Source organism: Coloeus monedula, assembly GCF_965178545.1.
Source record: "Coloeus monedula genome assembly, chromosome: 1".
NCBI lineage: Eukaryota > Metazoa > Chordata > Aves > Passeriformes > Corvidae > Coloeus > Coloeus monedula.
In genome coordinates this window covers 24,704,891-24,719,173 of record NC_138781.1, presented here as the reverse complement: position 1 = coordinate 24,719,173, position 14,283 = coordinate 24,704,891, and the positions used below count along the sequence as shown (strand labels likewise).

General features: G+C 39.1%; 1 protein-coding gene across 1 annotated transcript in view; it reads right to left on the bottom strand.

Moving 5' to 3' along the window:
- Positions 1-1,254: 1,254 nt before the first annotated feature.
- The window catches only part of COL1A2 (collagen type I alpha 2 chain), a gene marked incomplete at both ends in the record, with an annotated part of 38,684 nt that continues 25,655 nt past the window's right edge, over positions 1,255-14,283 (bottom strand). Inside the window, 21 exons of the mRNA XM_082283706.1 lie at positions 1,255-1,401; positions 1,989-2,231; positions 3,899-4,092; positions 4,512-4,758; positions 5,167-5,274; positions 5,405-5,458; positions 6,136-6,243; positions 6,582-6,635; positions 6,846-6,953; positions 7,061-7,114; positions 8,033-8,140; positions 8,572-8,679; positions 9,388-9,549; positions 10,490-10,543; positions 10,637-10,690; positions 11,661-11,768; positions 11,870-11,923; positions 12,032-12,085; positions 12,634-12,687; positions 13,259-13,312; positions 14,137-14,244. Of these exons, the coding sequence (XP_082139832.1) occupies positions 1,255-1,401; positions 1,989-2,231; positions 3,899-4,092; positions 4,512-4,758; positions 5,167-5,274; positions 5,405-5,458; positions 6,136-6,243; positions 6,582-6,635; positions 6,846-6,953; positions 7,061-7,114; positions 8,033-8,140; positions 8,572-8,679; positions 9,388-9,549; positions 10,490-10,543; positions 10,637-10,690; positions 11,661-11,768; positions 11,870-11,923; positions 12,032-12,085; positions 12,634-12,687; positions 13,259-13,312; positions 14,137-14,244 (2,235 nt within the window). The remainder of the gene's footprint in view (positions 1,402-1,988; positions 2,232-3,898; positions 4,093-4,511; positions 4,759-5,166; positions 5,275-5,404; positions 5,459-6,135; positions 6,244-6,581; positions 6,636-6,845; positions 6,954-7,060; positions 7,115-8,032; positions 8,141-8,571; positions 8,680-9,387; positions 9,550-10,489; positions 10,544-10,636; positions 10,691-11,660; positions 11,769-11,869; positions 11,924-12,031; positions 12,086-12,633; positions 12,688-13,258; positions 13,313-14,136; positions 14,245-14,283) is intronic.

Here is a 14,283-nt window from a genome sequence, read left to right as displayed (position 1 = left end):
AAACTGTTAGGGCCTAACAAACACTGAGTTTCCTGACAAAACAACTAAATTTGAGATTCTTGGAATAGACTTCTGCACATCCTTTCTAAAGTACACAGGGACAGTTCTGCTGATTACAGCACAGCATCAGCCAGCACAGCTCTTTCAACAGCCAGGAGCTTTCTGTCCCTCCTTTAAGGGAGATGATGGCCCTTCTTTCAGCCATTAATCCTATTCAGTATTTGGAAAAAAGGAGGGAATTATTTCTGCTTCTGAACTTCTCATACTCAGAGGCACAGAGATACTGAGTGAGTTTCTTGACAACTTTTCAAACATTAGTGTTGAAATGAAAAGTAGACAATCACACCCTTAAGGCAGTTGTAGGCAGCTTTACGAGGCTTTAACAAAATGTTTTATAGCAATGTGCTAACAAAGTATTGTAAAATCTGGGTGTGAGTATCTCCAATGCATCTAAGCAAGTAACTTAACTCGTTAAATAGTTTCTTTTGGAACACTTGACATGCTTTATTTCATTTTTTTTCACAATTTATTTAAACATCTCACATATACAAAATACATTTTCTTTCTTTTTTTGAGAAATGATGGGGGGGGGTTTTTACCCATAGTAGAAGATGGAAATGAAATTTGAAAGCAGGAACACCTGATTTTGGAGGAAGAAGACAAAGAGGCAGAAAAATTATCCACATGCTTAAGCTGTGGGTGAGACAGGACATCCTAAGTTTTAAGACAGACTTCAAAGAAACAGAGAAGCAATACTTTAAATGCTACTAGCACCATCAAAGTTCAAGTATTGGAAAGATACTCTGTAAGTATGCAATTAGCACCACTGTATTTTGAGTGGAACTGAAAGTACCTCAGATCATATGGAGAAGTTCCTACAAAAGATGTGGATCACTCTTGATTTAGTGTATGAGGTAGTTTAAACCTTTGGAAGTCATGGATTTAAACTTCCTCTGTGGAAGATATTCAAAGGCCACAAGTGGTGCAAACTTTCATGACTTTTTATTTTGGTTTTTTTTCTTTACAAAGGTTGACATTTCCCAAAACAAGGTGTTAAATCTTGAAAGACTTCCAAGTCCATGTGGGGCTGTATTAAATTTCATTGCACAATGCTCCAATCAATTCTTCTCCTTCTCTTTCGCCCAGAGTTTAAGCAAGTAGATGAACAGAAGAAATGGAAGGAGTCAGCTTTCATTATAAAAAGAAATGACAAGAGAATAATTTGGGAGAGGCTTTAAGTTAATTTTAGTTCATTCATTTAAAACAGACTGGGCCAATGTCCAAACCGAATTCTTGGTCAGCGCCGCCAATATCCAAAGGTGCAATGTCAAGGATGGGCAAGCGGGATGGCTTATTTGTTCTGTATTCAATGATTGTTTTGCCCCATTCATTGTTCTTTCTCTGTAAGAGAAGATTCATTGCAATTGTTATTGCATTGTTCACAGTACTGAGAATTGTTTCACCTGAATGGATAATTTCTGGAAGAATTTCATATTAATTTTGCTTCTATTGTTTGCAAATCAGATACCCACATCCAACTATTCAGATCTCCAATACAGAGAAAATCTTTACTTGAATCTTCTGTAGTCCTATGTGTGATGCTGTATACAAGCTACTGTATTATTCACACTGATGTTAGATCCTAAGAGAACCCTGCCTGAGTGTTTCAGGACTTAAAGATCCTGGCCCTCCTATAGCCTATGTGCTGTTTTCTTATCAGTCTTCTGCTTACATAGAATTTGGATCTGGACCCTCTGAAAACTTTTTTTTTGCCACACTGCACAGTACAAGGTAGGATTTGTTTGTAACCTCTTCCCTCCTACTTGTTAGTGACCTTGCATGGTTGGGTTTGTAGCCTATGTATTTTCACCAGGCAAAATTTTGTTGGTCTGACAGATAATCTAATTCTAAACTAAAGCACAACTCTGTCTCTAATCACGTGCTTAGGCCTGGGCAGTCATTGCACCCATGGTTTCTGCATTACTTACAGAGCAGCCATCCTCAAGAACACTGAAAGTGAATCTGCTGTTGCCTTCAGCTCGTAGTTCAACATCGTTAGATCCCTGCAGTACAACAGCCTTTTTAAGGTTGCCAGTTTCTGCATCCATGTAGGCAATGCTGTTCTTGCAGTGGTAGGTGATGTTCTGAGAGGCATGGTTGGCCAGCAGACGCATGAAGGCGAGTTGGGTGGCCATATCCTTTGAGGTCACTCCTTCACTATTGTACTCAAACTGAAAAACAGAGAGGAACCCAGTCAGTTGTACTGCTAGGGAAAAGAGGATGTTTGTTATGGAAATGTGTGATAGCTGCTCTAGTGTCCTGGTTTCAGCTAGGGTAGAATTAATTTCTCAGTTGCTGATACAGTGCTGTGTTTTGGATAGAGTAGAATGAGAATGGTGTTGCTAACACACTGATGTTCACTTATGTCTTGGTTTTTTGCTAAGTCGTGCTTATCCTAAGTCAAGGATTTTTTTTTTTTTTTTTTTTTTGTCTCATGCTCTGCCAGTGAGAAAGAAGTAGCAATAGAAACTGGGAGGGAGCATAGCTGGGACAGGTGACCTGGGCTGACCAAAGGGATATTCCACACCATAAAACATCATGCCCAGTATATAAACTGGAGTGAAATAACCCTAAGGAGTGGCCTCTCTGGGTTCAGAAAAGGGGGCCTTTGCACCAGTCAGCAAGTGGTGAGCAATTACACTGTGCATCACTTGGTGTTTCACTTTTTATTATCATTATTATTTACCATTTTTATGGTACTTTATTTTATTTTCAATTATTAAACTGTTCTTATCTCAATATACCATGATTCTCCTCCCCATTCCATTAGGGTAGATTGGGGGGAAGAGAGAGGGAACTGAGCAAGTGGTACCTCATTTCCATCTGCACTTAAACCACGACAGCTAGGAACTTTTAAAGAAAATTAATCAGAAGTCTTCAATCACTTTTCTATTGTCACTCCAGAACTAAAGAGCATGGAATAAAACTAGTAGGAGGTAGACTGTCAACCAGACATGAGTGAATGTAGTTTAAGAGTTCTTGGTTAACACCAAGAAATGGTGTTAACAGTTTATGTGGGTTCTGAGACAAGATCAGGTAAGTTCAAGGAAGACAATCTATGGTTTCCACAGCTACACACAAAAAATGCCTGTTTCAATAAAACCCTGGAAATTTTCTTTGAGTCTAATAGAGTAGTGTCTGTGGATAATACAAATCTTTACTTCACTCTTCTATTCTTTTTACAGCATCTACTTTTAGCTACAGTAAGAAATAGGACCCTCAACTGTTCTGACCCCATGTAATCAAATCTTATCTTGGACACTTCATCACAATATCAACTCAATTTCAATTAAGAATGATGTAATTAAATCTCCTTAGCTGTACAAAAGTAGTTTACTTGCAATTTGCTGGGACAGTGTCTAACATGCAAGTAGACATGGTTCTTGCTTTTCCTTTTGCCAACAATTCTGAATGTTATGGTGGCATGCACTCAGAATCTGTGATGTGTAATATAAGTATCTTTCCAGGAATAGTGTTGTGTGTATTGTATGTAAAAAATATCAATTAAAAAGACTGATGTTTTTCTTACTCTTTCAGACATTTTCTGGACTGTCTTTATATGTATCATATTCCAGTCCAGGCTTCCCTTAGCAATAACCATTATTCAGGCTGAATGGATCATTTGCAGATATCAAGAAAAGTTAGAAAAATAATGAGAAGTACTTTAAACAAACTGATCTAAGCCAGAACCAGAGTTCTATGCCCATGAGGTAAAAGGTAGTTGGCTTTTTCATATTTCTCCCCTACGAATTTATCTGTTTGCTTGCTGAGAGTCAATGAATTGGGAACTCTTCAGACAGTGCTGTAGGAAACAATCACCCTGCCATACATCACTTACCTGGCTGCCACCATTGATAGTTTCACCAAACCATATGTGCTGCTTCTTGTCCTTGGGATTCTTGTTGATATACCAGGTCTTAACAGGAATATTGTCAGGGTTGGCATAGATGCAAGTCTCACCAGTGGCAAAATCACAGTATGCTCTAATGGCATCTGCAGTGCAGCCTTGGTTGGGATCAATCCAGTAGAAGCCTGCCATTACGGGAAGAAATGTGAACAATGGTTCACTCAGCCTAAACTTTGCATTCAGTTCATATTCACTTGTCTGGTACAGGAACTCAGGCCATAAACATCACGGCTAGGTACAATATTAAGGTGATAAGTGGGATACATAGATATTTTGGATTGTTAACGTATGAAAAACTGTATTTGAAAACAAGGGTTAAATATTTTTGTATTATTTTGGAAAATTATTGGAAAAATGTACAAAAATATCTATAAAGAGCTTTTCAAAATGTACTTGCATCTATTTTCAGTAGAGGCAGAAAGAACTTCTTCATTGGTCATTTAATATTTTTGCCGTGTGGCCAAAGATACCATTCACCGAAGAAATCTAACGACCTGGAAGTACTCCCTGAGCCAGAAAGGGCAAACATCTGGCAGTAACATACCACTGCTCCATTCTGGGTGGCTAAGTCTGAGGTCACGACAGGTGCGAGCTGGGTTCTTTTTGGAGCCTTCTGGGGTCAGCAGGGTCTCAATTTGGTTGTTCAGTGTTTTCAGAGTGGCATCAACTTCATAATCCTTGGGTCTGAGAGAAGGCTGATCAGCCCGGTAATATTCTGCATCAAAGCCAACTTCATATCCACCACCGTTGGGACCAGGGGGGCCAGGGGGACCAGGAGGACCAGGAGGACCCTAAAGTTTTTCAAAAGCAGAAGACAAGAAGGATTCTGTCAGATACATGGTGCTTTTAATGAAATTATTCCACACATGGACATTCCTGCTTAACTCCTGGCACCCTCAGCTCTGATTGGAAACAGCACACATGGACTCGCCCTGTGGTGACTGCTATGGGTTGAAGCAGCGGAAGATGCACAGTGTAGGACTACCACATCTCCTTTGTGTATTTGCTCTCTGGCCATAAGGAGTGAACAAAATCTCTTAGTTTAGGTCTATTAAACATTTCCCTACTATTAAATGTATTTTTAAAGAAATAAAACCACACGCATTATTAAACTGCTAGGCTTCTGGAGTGACATAACTGCTAGGCTTATAGTGTAACATAAATGTGTTAAATCAATAAAAAAAAAAGGTTATACTCACAGCAGGACCTTGGCTACCGTGAGAGCCACGCACACCAGCAGGACCAATAGGTCCAGGGAGACCATTGCGACCATCTTTACCAGGAGGACCAGAAGGACCAGGTGGACCCTAAAAGGACATTTGAACAGTTTAATGACAGTAAAAATGCTACAAATAGAGATTCATATGAATGGGAGCATACATATATATTGCACAATCAGAATGGGAGTTATTTGAATATATTCTGAAAGTCACATACCCTTGGGCCAGCAGGGCCGGTGTTACCAGGAGGACCTTGATCACCATGTTGGCCCTATTGGGAAAGATACATAATCATCAAAAAAAGAGCAGTGGAACATTTTTGTGTTTGCTTCGTTCAAGAGGCAACTACAGGCAACATGTATTTGGGCTCAGAGAATGGGAATCTAGGGCTAATGACATTTATTAGTGGAGTTGGGTATAAAATGCTTGTTTTGGGAAGAGCAGAGAGAGGGAGTAAAGATGTGTTTAAACATCTTTAGATCTGTAAAATTCTTTATATTGTTTCTTCTGAACTTCAGAAAAGGCTTTAAAATAAAAGTTGTAATTCCTAAAGTTGATACCCTAATTTAATACCCAAATTTAAAGGGAAGAAGATCCCCAGCTTTGGCTTTTCTGAGATAAAGGTTTTACAATTTCTGGCCAAAATAAGAAATAATACTGAAACAAAGGCAGAGGATTTTTTAATTCTTTGCTAGCCAAATGCAACTGAGCTTCAAGGCAACTAACGGTACTCACAGTTCTAATGCCAATACCAGAATTTGCCATTTTGTACAAAAACATTGAATGTAAAAGACCCTATTTATGACTCTTGATTTGAAGGGTGCTGCACAGTGGAGTAAGTGGTATTAACATGCTCTATCTATTGTGCATATGTAATTCCTTGCTAGGGTGACCTTATTTTGGTTTTTTTGCTCTTTATACTCAACCCCCTAAAAACCATTTACTTACAGCAAGACCAGGAAGACCCTGTAATCCATTGTGTCCCTTCAAGCCAGGCAGACCTCTAGGCCCCTTATCACCAGGTAGACCTTTCTCACCACGTGGACCTTGTGGGCCCTAGGAAGGGATATAGGTGTCAGAGGAATAAATTAGAAGGCTTCAAGAACATACTACTGTCAAGGCAAGAATTCAGTATAAGTATTCTACGTTAAGCCATATCCCAATGTATATAATGGACATCCCCTTAATACACCCAGGAAGAGTGCCAATCCCAAAAGCTTCAGGACTGATCCCACAAAAGAGAATGCTAATATTGAGATTCTAAGTCCCTAAATATTTTCAGGTCCTTAAGCATTACGTTTTGGGCCCCTTGATCACTTCCATGAGTCCTTATCGATAAAGCATGCTTTCTCTTCTTGCATCAACGTGGTAATGTATTTAAAAATCAGACTTACAGCAAGACCTCTTGGACCAAAAGCACCAGCAGGACCGACAGCACCAGCAGGGCCCTGAAACAAGAATAGAAAATACATGTAACTGCTGTATATTGTTCTAATGAAGGTTCCGTGCTCAACACATCTCTGGAGAAAGTGAAGTAATTATCTATACATTGTAGACGTGTGATGTATTTTGTATATATGTATATATGATAGACAAGTCTTAGTCCTCTTAGACCTTAATCCAAAAAGTTAAGGTATATAATTATCTCATCAACTTACAGGTTCACCACGGTTTCCAGGCTTTCCAGAAGGACCAACTTGGCCATGAGGACCAGGAGCACCCAGAGCACCACTGGGACCAGGACTACCAGGAGCACCACGCTCACCCTGGGAACAAAGGAATGCAACAAGAGAGACTTTGTGTTATTACTGACTTACACATATTGGAATATTTCTTCCAAGACAATGAAATAAAAGAAAATGAAACAAGTTACCTTGAAACCAGGAGCACCATCTCGGCCTGGAGGACCATCATTTCCAGGATTGCCCTATTAAAATACCATGAAAAAAATTACTAAATTCAATCACCTTTCATCTCACACAGAACTGTCTCAGTCTAATTGCTTACAGTGAGAAGATATTGAGATAAGATAGTATAAATCTCGAAGAGAAAAACGTCTTCCTTATACACACCATTCTCAAATCCCTTAAATATACTAATGGTGTCAGAAAACTAAAATGGTCTTCAAATATTTTAGTTTTTAAAAGTTCAGTAAAGAAAAAATTACTGGGCTTTGCAACACTTCTGTAAATGAGAAGGCTAAGGCAATTGTGGTTTTCATCTAGCTTGCAGTCTTTTAAAACTGAGACTTTCTTTTTAGGTGAAAAATGCCAGTGGAGGGAAAAGGACCTAAACAATAGCCACAACTAAATTATTTTGTTGTGGTACTTCACAAGATTAAATGGTTTCCTTTGCGAATGTTAATTTCACTTCAGCTCTTAGACTGTGTCCAAACAAAACCCTTTTCCTTCAGAAAATTCCAATGAAACAAACTTTGGGATTTTAAAATTAATATTCTCTGTTCTCTTTGCAAGATTTGTATTAACAATATAATTAACAATGCTTCAGGTTATCAAATAATCTTCCCTGATAAGGCTTCAATTTTTATACTTTCCTGAAAGTTATCTTTTTTCCCTGCTCCATCTTTCTTGGCATTTACGTAAAAAGTCAGAAGATTCTGAGAGTGATTTCAGGATGTATTTCAGACACAACTTGTGCTTTAAAAATTTGTCACCTAGTTGGGTGTAGGAATCCATGTCTATAAAAATCCTGATAAAACTTTCTCTGAAGACATTGTACAAGTTTGCTAGCAGAACAGCCTCCAGTTCCATGCACTTTTTTTGAGTATTTGTCTTTGGCTCAGAATAAAAGAAAAGCAACATGAAGAGGATAAAAGACAGCTTACATCACGTCCAGCTTCACCAGGAGCACCATTTGGACCAGGAGAACCCACAGGACCAGAGGGACCACGGGCACCAGGAGGACCAGAAACACCCAGGGGACCAGGTTCACCCTAATACAGGAACAGTGGTAAGAAAATGTGACATTATAATACAACACAAACCAACCTGACAGAACTTTTGGCCTTCATCTAAGTGAAACATTTCTCTGCAATCAGTTTGGGAAGGAAAAAACAATCAGGACATAAGAAACCTACCTATCTATATCAAATATTATCTTCATTCTAGATGTTACTATTAGAAACCTCTAACATTTCTGACATTGAGAAATATGCTCACTTGCTAATAATTCTCTGCAACAAGCCATAATTTCTTCCATTTCTCTAAGTCTGGTAGGTCCATATCCTCTGTTTCCAACAGAATTGGAAACAACAGAATCTACATCTCCCTGGCTTCCCATAGGAGGGAACCTCAAATGTGTGTGGGTTTTTTCCATTTTCTTTGTTTTACATGTTATCTGTTTAAAGCAGTTAAGTATACTCACTGTTGCTCCAGAGATGCCTGGAAGACCACGTTCTCCCCGGGAGCCAGGCAGACCAAGGATACCAGGAGCACCAAGAATACCCTGAGGACCTGGGGTACCAGGAGGACCCTATGACATGAAGAGAATTATATTAATGGACAAAAATAAATGTAACATACACATCTGACAATGACACTGAAAATTTCATTCTCAGTTGCAATTTCTGCAGATCACAGAAGTTTCTATAATTTTTTCTTGAGTAACAATTGTGATATTTCACACAAGTGCTTACTTCAATAAGACAGAAACATGTTTGACTGTAAAAAAAGCCAGTAATTCTGGATGTGAAAGCTTAAAGATACTCAAAATGAATTAATTTTTTTGTATAATTCTAAGTCAACCTAGGGGCAGACAACTTTAACCTTGTGATCCCCCCAAATCAGAGTTTCTGTTGCAGCTGTGAATTGAGATTTTTCTAAATGGACATTCACATGTTCCTTCCTTTTCCGTCCATGAGTATTAATTTCAGAGCAGAAGATGTGCTTAGTTTTCTCAGACTAAATATCAATTTATTCTGTAGTTAGAGAAAGCTGCAACTCCCCACAAGAGAAAAAGAGAAAGAAAACCCTGACCCAGGGATCAGGTTCACTTTTATGGCATGTTTGTCAAACATGCCTATAAACAATTTCTTGTGTCTCAGTGGAACTTCTACATAAAGGCTTTGGTAAATTTGTGTACAAAGTAGAAAAGCCCTTCACAAACACCAGAAATATCTCAGAAGCCATAACATCTACAGGAAGAGAAATGTTTAATGAGATGTGATACTCAGTAACTTACAGCAGCACCAGCCTCTCCAGATGGACCTTTCTCACCAGCAAAACCAGGCGGGCCAGCAATACCTTGCTCACCAGTGCGGCCAACTGGTCCAACATCACCACGCAGACCTCGAGGACCATCTTTGCCAGCTGGGCCAGGAGGACCAGGGGGACCAGTGATGCCCTAGGATTGAGTATGAATATGATACCATTATAATATAGACCTGGGGACAACATAGATACATTTCATTTTAAGTCCATGTAAAAAAATAGTCCCTTGCAATAAACAGGTTATCAGCTGCTCCAAAGCAGCAACTTCTATTGCTTTGTTAGCAGTGGATAGCTGGAAGCAGTAGAATTATTGAAGTGATTTTTTTTCTTTTTTTTTTTTTTTTTTTACTCTGGGCAGGTGAAAGTGGCAAAATTTGGTGGGAAAATTTAGCTCTGTCTCTCTTTGGTGACATTAATTGCAACTATAACATCTATGAGGAAAACAAACAAACAAACAGTATCTTCCAGTTCAAGAGAATTATTTGCTTTGGATATTGAGATTTAAAATTTATTTAAATCTAGGGCATCTAAGAAAAGAAGTGCCTGATAATGGTTGGAAACACCTTTGAAAATAAAAACTACAAATTTCAATCTGGAATGAGAATATATTACTGAAAAATAAAAAATATTCACATTCTAAAACACAATGAGAGTTTACCCTGCTCAAGACAGGGGCTAGAACTGCAGGTACTTTAGAAAATGTGGACATACAATAACCTTAACATTCTTCTGCAGATTGGACATAACCTTCTTATTCCACTCCATCATGAGAAATTGCATAGCCATTGATTTGAGCAAAAGCAAATAAACACAGATTTTTGGAAATGGTTCAGTACTTCAAGATACATAGGGATGCTTGATGGATTATAAAAAACTCACAGATTAGATGCATAGGTCATACTCTGGGAGTTCGAACAGTTAGATTTTTTCTTACCCAATCCTATAAGGACCTGAGATGATTCCAGTGCAATTATGATTCATATAAACAAAACAAAAGTTAGGATTATCCCTAAGCAAAGTAACTTCTGACTTCTCTCCCATAGAGCTTCTTTATTAGTTACTTCATTACTTACAGCAGGGCCCGGAGGACCAACTCTTCCAGCAGCACCAGGGAAACCAGTCATGCCCTAAAAACAAAATTGAAAACGAAGATTAGGTTTAAAGGAAACAGTAACTTCATGAAAAGCAACAATGTCAGTACTAAAAGCCTGAAGACTTACAGGGGGACCGGCATCACCACGAGGGCCAGCAGGACCAGCAGCACCAACAGGACCCTAAGTAGGAAGGATTGAAAAAGAGATGGATCAAACAAAGGCAATTAATGCTCCCTATTTAGAGTAAGGGCTCAGTCTCACTATTGTGAAAGCTAAGGGTGATTTTTACACCAGTGGAAGGAGGACTGGGCCCAAAACCATGCTGCCTATCCTAAAAACAGGGTATTAAATTCTCACATTTTAAATTGGTATCATAAGGCCTGAGAAAAGTTGCATAAGGCATTTGTGATCCAAATTAATTTCCTAGCAAGTGTTACAAGCATCTAAACAAATCTGGAAGTCAAAATGTGGAAGCAGGACGAAATCATCAAGTCCTCTGCACTTTGTGACTAACTCAGCCACATAGTGCAAGACCCTGGTATTGGTCTATTAAAATCATACAGTAAGTAACCTAAGCTATGTTATCCTGCAACATTTTGTGGTATTTGAAGTATGTAGGTCTGACTTTCTGCATCATCATGAACTTTCAACCAGTTCCCCAATAATGGGCTATGTGCATGTGAAGCAGTATACAGCTTTGGGCTATAAAGGTGTCAGCACATGAAAAGCCTGTCTGCAAATGGGTGCATGGAAAAATTTGCACACATGCATATGGATGACTGAGCCTGAAAATCAGACTGTGAAAGCACAGCCCATCCTTGAGAGAAAAGTGTCAACAGCCTCAGGTCAGAACTTACCCAATCACCCCCTGAATGGTCCAAGATAGAGTGATTTTGCTGCTCTTCAGAGCAAGTTGAAAATCAGTTATTGTTTTCTCTTCATTTCAGTTCCAGACTCATGATCTGAGCCCACATAAATAGATTGATAAAATTTACGTAATGTGTGAAAATCAGCATGGTAACTTTTCTCACAGCCTAATTTGAAGTTTTGTTTCTTTTTTTCATTACCTTTTCAGGATTCAAGGCTTTCAGGCTAATGTATTGCTTGCATGTTAAGAACTATGCATTTCACAAAGACACAATTCACTTACTGGTGGTCCAGAAGCACCGATTGGGCCAATGGCACCTGTTGGTCCACTTTCACCCTTAGGTCCTTTGGGCCCACGCTCGCCTTTAGCACCAGGCTGACCAGCTGCACCCTATGGGCAGAAAAACAGACAAAGTGAGGAACTGAAAATCTTACAAAGGAAACAGAGGAAGGTTATGGCATCAATAACAGGAAAGTACAAACGAAACTCACAGGGGGTCCAGCAAATCCATTGGGACCTACGGGACCAGGCTCACCACGTTCACCCTAGAGAGAGGACAAAGAAGAGAGGACTGGTTGGAATGGTCTTTAAAAGGGCAATTTTCTCAACATCATATTTTTGACACAGGAATAATTGTAGAAATTGTTACTTACAGGGATACCACGGGCACCAGCAGGACCAGCAGGACCAGCAGGACCTCCTTCTCCCTAAAAGACAGCCAAAACCATTTTGACACTGGGAAATGGCCTTACTGTAGTAAGAACAGGAATGACCTTGTGGTACAGATATATATAGTGAGTCTCCTCGGGTCTCTCAGATGTTACTGAAAATGCTTTTGGTTCTGATCCACCTTAATAATTTCTAATTATATGAGACAGCATGAAGAATCATTCTGAGCTAATGTGTGGTTATTCATGGCTGTATCAAAATCTCCTCTCACAGTATGAGGAGGATGACAGAGTTTAACCTCAACTGGGAAAAATTCATTTGAATTCTGAATCAGAATCTTTTCCACATATAACCCGCTGCCATGTAGATGTGCATCCTCTTTCTTGCCCTCTCAGAAAAAGGTCTGGGGTCCTATGGCAAGCTTCATTGAATAGTCCCATCAGCCCTTGCTCTCTGAATCTGAAAAACTTAAAAAATTTGTGCACACTGGAAAGATGGAATTGGTTCTTATGGAACTCATCTTTAATATTCATGTGTGAGTAAACTGTATCAACTAGACATTTTTTCATTCAAAGAGTAGACTTACCCGATCACCAGCACCACCAGCAGGGCCAGGAGCACCAATGGCACCAGGGAGACCCTACAGGTCAAGAGACAGGACACTGTTTCAAATAAAATGTAAGTAGGACCAACTACTTTAAATAAGCTTTCTCTTTCCTCTTGGAGAAAGGTGTGTAACTTTCTTTCAGATGTTCTCAATACAAAGGACACATGATTTTATAAAAAATATATATATTCTGTTATTTTCCTTCCCAAAGTATGAATTCTAAGAAAGGCACCTGGAATCTCAAATTAAGGATAGTTTTGTGTAAGTTTGCAGGCTGCCTTTAAAATTAGCTGTCTGGGCTGAGCCCATAAAATTAAACAGGATACTGTCATACTGAACAGCTGTGCAATGTCTGTGCAATACTCTGCTCATGTAATTTCTCTGCTTGGATGCATGAGAAGTGATCACTTTTCTCTCTCTCTTCCCCTGAATTCAATCATCCTTGGCAAGGGGCAACAAAATTAAATTGATTTGTATCAAAAATGAGCAGATATAAGCAGTAATGCAATACAGTGGGAAATGCAAGTCCTGAACATTCTTCTCAGATATTTAAGTTCTGAGGTGTAGCAAGGCAAAAAACCTAGTAGAACTATAAGATACTTACACGAGCACCATCTCTTCCTGTTGCACCTGTATCACCTCTCAGACCTGGGGCACCCTGGAACACACAGTGGGAAAAATTGTATTGCTAATGAACACAGTAGTTTGTATGAAAGAAGTCTTGAGCTGTTTACTGACAATCTGTGGATTACTTAGACATCACAAAAAAAGTTTATCATGCTAGCTTTTCTGGAGAAATGAACTTTGATTATTATTTCATTCCTATTGCTGAGTAGGTACTGATTTGCAAAGGGAAGGTTTGCAAAGAGGACTGACATGCTTTTCAGAATAAACCTGCTTCTTTCATGGGAAACCTACTTGGCTTCTCCCACGTCCCAAGAATTTTGAATGGAATTAGAAATTGAAAACCGTGTCCATGTGTATTAGAAATAAAGAATATGAATTCCCTTCAAAATGTCTTTTCTTTTGGTCAAGAGATATCCATCTGTAAAAATTCTTCTGGGTATTCATATTATACTTTCTATATGAAGCAAGAAAACAGCTATTAAAAACAATGACATCATATGGGCGGACACATAAAATGTCATATGCTTCATATAACAAAAATTTATTTTCAGGCCATCACTGGAGTAAAGAAATCAGATCAGCACTCTGTTCTCTCTTTTTTTTATTAATACAGCCTAGTGTTCTGGATTAATCTGCATGTCAATACACAGTGGTTTTTAAAAAGTTTTAGGATAGTACCTTAGGAAAGACTGTCATTCTGTAAGACCAACAAAACCTCTACTTGCTGACTATTGAGTAATACAGTTTCACAGTAAATAAAAGTCATATTGGGATAACCTGCAGGTTTTTCCAAGTTAATGAAATTTAGGCATCTCAGACCTGTGCATGCAGTAACAAGGCAGTTGTCCACCTCACCTTTTCACCCTTGCCTCCTGGAACACCAGCAACACCTCTCTCTCCTGGGATTCCACCAGGGCCAGCAGGACCAGGAGCACCAGCAGCACCAACATTTCCAGGCTCACCCTAGCAGCAATAGCATATCATGTAAGTCAGAATCAAGTC